This window comes from Rhopilema esculentum, chromosome 14 (genome assembly GCF_057945365.1).
Source record: "Rhopilema esculentum isolate cy_ngs chromosome 14, ASM5794536v1, whole genome shotgun sequence".
Lineage (NCBI taxonomy): Eukaryota > Metazoa > Cnidaria > Scyphozoa > Rhizostomeae > Rhizostomatidae > Rhopilema > Rhopilema esculentum.
Genome location: NC_142828.1, coordinates 8,073,935 through 8,083,241, shown reverse-complemented (window position 1 = coordinate 8,083,241; position 9,307 = coordinate 8,073,935). Strand labels below are relative to the sequence as shown.

At 37.4% G+C, this 9,307-nt stretch overlaps 2 protein-coding genes across 2 annotated transcripts; one reads left to right on the top strand and one right to left on the bottom strand.

The window, feature by feature from the left end:
- The first annotated feature begins 17 nt into the window (after nt 1–17).
- On the top strand, nt 18–4,322 carry LOC135695819 (STAGA complex 65 subunit gamma). Its single transcript, XM_065215001.2, has 7 exons — nt 18–123; nt 506–693; nt 1,452–1,599; nt 1,815–2,070; nt 2,422–2,549; nt 3,044–3,184; nt 3,661–4,322. The coding sequence occupies exons 2-7, from the start codon at nt 530–532 to the stop codon at nt 3,712–3,714; spliced, it is 891 nt and encodes a 296-aa protein (XP_065071073.1). The 5' UTR covers nt 18–123; nt 506–529; the 3' UTR covers nt 3,715–4,322.
- Nucleotides 4,323–4,457: 135 nt separating this feature from the next.
- Nucleotides 4,458–9,204, bottom strand: LOC135695818 (uncharacterized). The gene has a single exon (XM_065215000.2). It carries the CDS (start codon nt 7,986–7,988, stop codon nt 7,017–7,019), a length of 972 nt encoding a protein of 323 aa, XP_065071072.2. The 5' UTR covers nt 7,989–9,204; the 3' UTR covers nt 4,458–7,016.
- Between the last annotated feature and the right edge of the window lie 103 nt (nt 9,205–9,307).

Genomic DNA, 9,307 nt, shown 5'->3' with positions numbered 1-9,307 from the left:
CCTCTATCTGAGGAAGAGACAAATCCAAGTGAAATAAAATTTGTGAAATATCTTGATAGTATTTATTATTGGAGATAAACAGCAAACCAGATTAAAACATTTGTATTGCAACTGTTCTCTATGGTAATATTTTATATTTAAGTTTTTTGATTTATTTAAAAAAATCTGCATTGATATTTCCTTGTTTTAGAGGGAAAACGTTTATGAAACCCGCTTTGTGCGGACGTTAAAAATGTATTTAGAGATCATGTAAAATGTATCAAGCCGCATCATAGACGTAAATTTATGGCCGATGCTGTCCCATTCTAAAGTACCTGGATATTCTCTCTTCCTAATTCTAGGCTATCAGAGAATTTTCGTTATTGCTGTTAGTTGCAAACTGACAATGGGAAACAAGCAACATTTATTTTCGGTTAGGTACCTTAAGCTTGTAGCTGGCTACTATTTTTATTGTTTCTTTGTTATTAAGTTGTTTCTCAATATTTTTTCTAATAATATTTTGTAGGCCGTGCATTTCTGATTTATTCCCATGGCAAGCCACTGGGGTGACGTTCAGGATCCGGAAGTTGTAGATGATGACCCAGCAAAATCTATTTTGTCTTCAATCCAAGGAAAATTTAGGAATGGCTTCAGTAATTTTGACTTGCCACCGCTTCATCAGCCATCTTCTGCTCACAAAGGTCCAAGAAAAGAGTATGTTTTAAGTATTTTAGTATATTATTGATGTATATCATTGATCTAAGCTTACTATGAATCTGTTACAACTATATAAATAATTATTATTGTTTTCCTCTTTCTTTTACAATTTTGCAAATCTAATCAGCAGCACAGAATAATTGATCTAGAAGTAACTCACCAAACATCAACTCTTGAAAAGAAAACTCATTAACCTCCCTGGAAACAGTAGAATTAACATATGCTTGTATGCTGTGCCCAGGGGAGGAGGGGTCTGGTCAGGGTCAAAGAGGGCCAATGCTAAAATTTTAAAAAATTACCCTCAAATGGTAGTATTTTTTGACAAAAACCCTCAAACAGTAGCATGAAAACCGTAGTTATTTTTTTGGTAGCATCCATTTCTATATGCTCCCTTGGTCCTTTTTTGACAAGTTTCTTCATAATTAACTGTTGTTGTTTCGGAAAGGTAAATCTTGTTCATTATCTATAACAAATCACAAGCTAAACTGAGAAGTTCAGTTGTTATCAAAAATGGGACATTTGGTAAGGCCCTCAAACGGACTGGACCTCCCTGTCAGGCCATAATGGAATTATTGAGGAAGGGAGGCAGTTGCTCCCCTCTGCCTCAACCTTGTTACAATATTGCCCTCATACTGACCTAATGCCTCCATTTTTTATATAATGATTTACCATATTTCTAATTTACATAGATCTCAAATGTTTTTATGTTTAGTTGACAATGTTTCTGACTTTGTCAATAATTTTTTCTTTGGTAGGCTTGCAAAGAAAACTGTGCCTTGGCTTAGGATGCCTGTAGACAGTTTTGGACAAAATCATCTTTTGCACAGCATTGAACTTCAGTATTATAAGAAGAAAATGAGATACATGTTCTCCTTGGCTGCTTCGCATCAAATTGATGTTATGGTATGTTGGTTTTACTTGTAAAAATTTGCTTAACATGACCTGTTTGAAATTATCTCTAGTTGCTTGATGTGTTGTTGGTGGTGGATTTCCTAGAAAAGGGGAAGAGCAGTTCATCACAACATGAAAGGATAATAAATTGAACTGAAACTGAGCGGATGATAGAGTTGAAGTAATACACGCAACTGATCTGAATTCATGCAACTACCCTTTTTCAGAAAAGTGGATCATCAGAAGTCACGCCATTACCTTCACCTCCACCTCCTCCAAAACGATATTGCTCAAATGAAGGCCTCTTGAAAAATAGCAATCAAAGAAGTTTTCTCTCAAAAGAGTTTGATGCTACGAAAGAACCTGTTCATCAGTTGAATGAGCTAAGACTAATGGAGTGCCCTATAGAATTGGACACCGTATCTACAAGGCAGCTGTTGCTTAAATCTGTGTCAGCTGTCTGTGCCCATACAGGTTTTGAATGTATGTATTTGATACTTTTGTTTTGATGCACATTTTTTGTTTATTTTTATGCAACTCAGGTTTCCACCAAGTTACTCAGTCCTGGTGCTTCCTGGGTTTCAATACAAGTTGCAACATTGCCTGCTCATTCATTTTCTTTAAGAAGATCTTCAATGGACCTGATTGCTAATTTACATAATGAATTTGCTATAATATCTCCTGTTTTCAATGCTCTCTTTCACAATGTTGCAGTTCATTCGCTGCTGTCAAGTCATAAATAGGAACAAAGTACCAAAAAGGAGATTATAGGTGCCAATGTTTATAAGCAGTACAGATGTTTCCTGAATATTGTTGCTTTGATTCTTTTTTCAGTTGGCTCAGATATTGCCATCAATACATTGACTGATGTGTTTGCTGAACATTTCAGCAGATTTTGCAAGGTATTGAAGACTAATATTGAGAATCAAGAAGGAGGGGAATTCAATAATGACTATCTATACGTAAGTTTGAACTACTAAATTTACTCCTAACTGATTTATCTTACATTGTCCGTATGTTTGTGTAGTTGTGATAGCAATAGGGACTACAATGAAGCCCTCTTACTAGAATAAAATGACAAACTTGCACAATCACACACATACTTTGATGTTTTAAGATACCTTGTTTTGTTTGTGAAGAGCTCCTTGTTCAGAAGTATACATTAATTGTGGTAGCAAGAGTTATAAATCATTAAAAAACAAAGTTGTTTTGGAAAGAGCATAATACTGATTTTATTTTGAACAGATGGCAAAATTAAGGCATCTATCAATTAACCATGACACCTCATCTTTCTTCTATTAGTTTGCCTCCACATATGTTTGTTGGTTTTATGTTTGCAAGTTATTAAGTTATTTCAAGGGGCATTCACTTTTTGGTGCTTACTATTTTTGGTTGTCAGTCAAATGTTGGTTTGCATGACAAAGAAATTCATCAAGTACCTCCTTCAATCTTGCAGGCATTGGAGCATACATTGAAAGCATTTGGAATAGACTGTATTTCTTCGTTACAACTTTTCTGGAACAAGAAGGTGAAAGAAGTAGCTACCAAACTGGAACAAGAAAGCATGGATTTACTTAATGAGTATAATGCACAGAAGGTATAAATATAAACCTGCCAATACTTTATTATTATTATTATTCTATAAAACAGAAGCTAGATATGACCATTAATTATCATTAGATCTAGAATTGCTCCTATCTACATTGAATCTGCCTAAAAAATCTTTAGAGTGCAGGGGCCAACTACAGAGGTGAAGAGCCAGGAGGCTTGGAAGCTGCATCCCTTGTTTATGTCCTTTTTATTTCTTGTTATTCTTTTTGACAATTATTTACCAGGGCCTTACCTTGTTCTGTTTATATCATATCTAGCTAAAGCTTATAAATACATTATTATCATAAGCATCAATCGTCAACATCAACATTGTCATCACTGCTGTCATTGCTGATGGTGATGCTTTGTCATCATTGTCTTCACCGTCCGTCATTATTTTATTTACTTTCACCCGTCGAGTTCAATTCTCCCCATCGTCCTAAATTTCAGTATCTTCGTCAGCCTTTTTTATCCTTTTTGTAGGAAACATCCAGTGATAAAAGAAAGCCAATTAAAGAAGAGAACAACCGGAAATAGATGGTCATGGGAAGGCCATTGGATAAACATGTTTGGACTTAAGAAGCATTGTATAGCAAAGAGCAAGATATAGTTTTTGTCAGGGTTGACCCTAGCTTTGATTAGGTACTTATTACGATGCTTCTATATCCCGGGAGATATTAGAAGTGATTATTATTGGCCATTTGGCGTAAATTTGATACTTTTTACTATTCCAGAATTCTGTAGTGCAACTTGAATTGCTCTAGCGATAAACCTAAAAAAGTGACAATGGTAAATCTCAGGCTGAGGAACAATTGACTCGTGCAAGATTTCTGCGAAAATAAGAGAATTTCTTAGGATTTTCAGGTAAAAAAGTAGTATTTCAACAATGAGTGTACGAGATTTCTGTCGAGTAATTTGACCCTCGTTCCAGGTCCTAAAATCCCTGAATACTAGCATTGCTGCTATCTAGGTACATAGAGGAAGTAAAACAGTTGTTTCTATGTAATACCTTAGATCCCGAATTTCAATATATTTATTTGATAAAACATAGAAACGATACGATTGAAGTGTTGAATAAGAATTGTATCATAAATTGCGTTGAAATATAATATTTTCAATTGATATTATTAAACCGCGCAGTGCATGGTCATCTCATTAATTGGTTTCTTTTTCTTGATAACAGAGTTTGGATCATCATTTTTTCCAAACGATCGTCAAGGAACTGTGTTTACTTTATTAAAAAATCGACCTATCATTTGCCTTCTTGTCGTAAGAAATAGAAGGAACCCAGCTTGAGGCACACTTTTCTTCTCCCGTTATCGAAAAACGACGATTCTGAGCAGGGTTGCCAGATGAAATTTACTAAAGAAGGACAAATTCAGGTCAAAATGCAAATAAAAAGGCCACATTAAAAAATTCCCCAAAAATACACACCACAAAGTGCAGTATATATTTCCATGCGTGAGCCTTATAGGTAATTTCCAGGCTCAAGCAAGAAACTGAAAAACTTTCTCCTTCAAAAAAATCCTTTGCTGATAATCGTTAGGTTAGCTGATAATATTTGACATTCGAGTTTACACCGAGCAGTATTGTTCTTTCAATTCATAATTTATTTTTTTACTTAGACTATTAAAGTTTATATTAAACAAAATGATGACCTCATAATGTTTAAAGGCCAGATTTAAGTAGTAGGCCAAAAAGAAATTTTTCAGGCAATAAAAAGGCGAATCTGGCAACCCTGGTTCTGAGTTGCAGCTTTAAGCGTGTACAGTTCTGTGTATATGACATCAAGCACTATTAAGACTCGTAAACGGTAATCTCATAAGGCAGCCGACATATATGAAAGGGGCTTTCAATAAAAAAATTGACCAATCAGTGTGTGTGATTCTACTCACACGTTCATTAATTGGCCAATATTGATTGAGAGATGACATATGCCACTTTTGTATCTGCCGATTGCCGTTAAGTTATATTCATGTATATAGGTAAAAGTTTCAGAGCGATGTTGTATGTAAATTCAATGATTAAAGGAGAACCCTGGATTCAACTATTTTCTTGATAAAGGTTCAGAAGTTTGACGAGAGGCAGTTGGAGGCAGTAATCACTTTTTATAAGAATGCATTTCATAAAAATATGGATTTTAGGGCTTTGTATCGGTGAAATCTAAGAATTAATTAAGAATGACAGCGAGGCTTATATTTCAATGCTTTTCCAATGCAAGCTAAAAACGACAAAAATCTACTGTGTTTACATGTCATAATCAGGTGATACATTTTTCAACAGTAAATGTAATTACCAATTGTGCGCTGGGAAAGGTAGCTATAAATAGCCAGTGTTGGTAAACGTTCGAGAAGCATTCAACTGAGGCAGCCTTTCCACTAGCCCGGGTTAAAACAAAAACGGATTAAAAGTTATCCGTTTCTACGTCGCGTTTCCCCTAACCCACTTAAAAAACGGATAAGTTTGAAAACGGGTCTCAGAGTGGGTCAGTTTTAACCCGTGTATCTTTTGACCCACCTGCGAGTTAACGGAAACGCCAAAACCTGGAAAACTTCTGACCCACTTGCAACAACAGCAACGTTAAGAATTGAGATGGCGCACAACGATGGAAATTGAAGGATTATTGATGCAAATACTGATTTCTCTTACAACCTTTCACCCTGAATACATTTTAACCCAGTTTAGTGGTAACGATCAAAAATGGATTAAAAACAGGTCGAAGAAAAATGCCGTTTCCATTGACTCATTTTAAAAAAGGACAACTTTTAACCCGGTCTTGTTTTAGTCCGGGCTAGTGGAAAGGCTGCCTGAAAATTCTGCAAGGGATTCCATAGTCGTCATGGCGAGAGAGACGTGATGACCCTTTTCTTACTCAGCCAGGGTAGAATTTCTCATTTCAGCCAGGGGTGATAAAGAGATGTAAAAACATTCATTCACTTGCTCACCAACCCGTTACAGAAAGGGATGTTGTGGTTTTTTCAATGTTATACCTTCATTCTTAAAAGCATTAATTTCAACTGTAACACACCAAACAAAACGAGTCAAGTATTTTCCTCTAATTTTTATTCTATAAACAGGTTGTGTTGTAAGGGTTTTTGGATAAAGTGAAAAGAAAAACTTCTTTTCTAAAGACGTGAATCATGAAGTGTTCGACATACAAACTTTCTGCTCAACCTGTTGAAGCATGCAAGGCTAAACATCTGTGATTAAGGCTGTCACAAAAACCAGATTACGTTTTAAGCGACTAAATTGGGCAGCCAAAGGGGAGGGGGGTAACAAAGCAATAGCTTGCGCACAATTCTCAAGGCATGCCCCTGCCACCAGCGAGCAAAGTAAAAACGACCCCCATTAATCTCCAAGATCAAATTTCTGATGCGTTCAGATCAAGGGGAGTGGGGTGGCAGCGACTGCAGAGTGATAATGGGTGTGAGCCATGAGACCACACCCGTTACCCTTATTGCCTTATCTTAGTGTTTTATTTTACTTATACCTGGTGTATTTCACTTAGAGGAATTTTGTGAAAATATCTCCTACTCCTACCTTATACATTTTTATCAGTTTTCAGAGAAATTATGCTGACCATGTCTTGACTAATATGGGGGGTAATTAGTCCTGGCACCACCATTCGGGGTAGGGGAAAAATAAGGGCACAAGCCAATAAACAGGGTGGTGTCCACGACATCTTAACTTATGTTTTGCTCTTTTACGGCACATTTTGTGTCTCCCCTGCTCAAGGATTCACTATAGCTTTATCCAAGCATCATCCATTACCAAAATAAATAACTGAAAAAGCCTTTAAACACCTATCCCATCGTAGTTTAGAAGACGTCCTATAAATATTACTTTTGCGTCCTGCAATTTTGGTCCGAATGAGCGGTCACTTTATGTCTTGCAAGTGCATCAGACCTACTGTAACCTTGTTTACAAACAGGACAAGCATAGACTTTCTTCTCATTTGGGTTCAAATGAGTCTTTTCGTGCTTCTGCAAATGGTCCTTCCTTCCAAACGATTTCTTGCAAGACCCGCAGGTAAATGGTCGGACCCCAGAGTGGATCCTTTTGTGACGTGTCAGCTCCTCGTTTCGTGCAAATTTCCTGGAACATCCTTTAAAACTGCAGATGAATGGTCGCTCTCCAGTATGGCAGCGAAGGTGTCCCCTAAGCTGACCCATGTTACTACAAGTTACAGCACAAAATGGACAGTTGTATCTTTTTTTACCCGTATGTTTTCTGCTTTCCTCAACAAAATGTTTTTGAGTAATGCATTCAGAGTTATCTGAGGACAAGAAAACGTTTTTCCTAATATTTGTTCCATTTTTTGAATCAAAAAACATTTGAGACTGGGCACAACTGCTTCTATCAAACGCCTCCCTAGAGTCAACGTTAGAGAACAATTTATTGATGCTTTGTGACATTCTTTCCTTATCTAGCCCTGATAAAATTCGAGATGACAATCCGTCCTGAGGAGAACTAAGGCTTGGGAGTATTCCTTTGCTACCTGCGTCAGTTTCCATAAAATCCTGTTGTGACACAGCGACCCCTTGATTAGAATAGTTCACCTGAGTGCACCCCAGAGGGCACGGGACTCTCTTCGTGGAGGTAATCATCTCTGGAATAACCGGATGGGATGCTGATGCTTGAAGCCATGGATTTAGTTGTTGGCTGTTCAGTGGAAACTTTTTCCAAACTGGTAACTGTGTAGGCCCCTCAATGGTTTTATGTTTTGACATTCGATCGTCTGAATGGTTGTAAAAAAGGATTGTTGGCTTAAAAATTCGTGACTGTCTCTCTAAACCAGCTGCCTCTTCCATGGCAGAGCGATAAATACTCAAGTAAGAGAAATGTGGGTTAACTGACACCAACAACAATACAATTTCCAGGAGCAGTAATATAGAATCCACCTCGGTGAATGTTCAGTTCTTTAAAGAAAGAGGCTGCATCTGTAGCCTTCCGTATGATGCCTTCAAGCTCGTGTTTGTCTGTCTAAATTTTCTGTTCTTGACAGGTAGGCCGGAGGGAAACCACTTAGCTATCCAAAGTGACAGCATTGGCAAACAGAGATCAATTCCAACTGTTTGACGTGTAATTATGCCCTATTTCATTTGAATAACGCGTCGATTATCAATGGGAATTTGTTTGTAGAGCCAAATATTCCTGTATCCTTCTTTACTTGGTTGCTGTATCACCGGAACTAGACGTAGCGACACCTTCAACGGGCGATTTTCAAACCTGTGAACAGACTTGATGTGCGGATTTGAATCCCGACGTGAAAACACAAGACTAACCAATCAAGTACAAGAACCTCCCTCGCCACTGGATAGTGATAATTGATAAATACCTCAGGTATGGGCGTGATGCGTCTGTGATTTCTCCCCAAGAAACTGGTCAGTCACCACAACAAAAACAAAACCTTACTGACAGAACAACAGCGTGCTATATAAACTTTCACAAACTTCTCTGACACGAAATTGAGCCATGGTCGTGAAATTCCTCAACTGATTTTATAAGAAAGTCGGCCTTGAAAGACAAACGAATAAGATTTTCTCACTGAAAGAAGTGAGCTTAACTTTCATTACTTGAAATGTGTTCAGAGTTTGCAACATAAAGATAAAGGAACATAAAGATCAATTTTTTAATGCCATAAATATGTAAAAAAGAGGAGAAAATGCATATGACACCAGTGTGGTCAGTGTTATAAACAGTAACGCGTGGGCAACATGATAGGACGAGTGGTGAGTTGGAAAAAAGGAAAGGCTAGGCTCCGCTAGGGTCTATGCGAATAAGGTGGTGTTTAAAGGCCACGGTAGCGAAACCGCTCGAATGACTCCTAAATTATACTTTCAGCGAGGGAGATAGAAGACAATGAACGATACGCCGAAAATAAACAGAAATAGTAGCAAGATGATATTCTGACTAAAAAGTTACTGTTAAAGAAATGGATCTCCTTGTTTCCTGGTACGTAGCATACTTTGACCCGACTAGATCTTTATGGCCAGGGTTTTCAGTATTTATGTTTTTTATCATGCATTTGATTACTCCTACAATCCCGGTAGGCACCGGGCACCATTTGCTGAAAAGGGCGTGACCGAGAATTTTTGAGGACACGCCCTCTAGAACATCAGAAAATGCT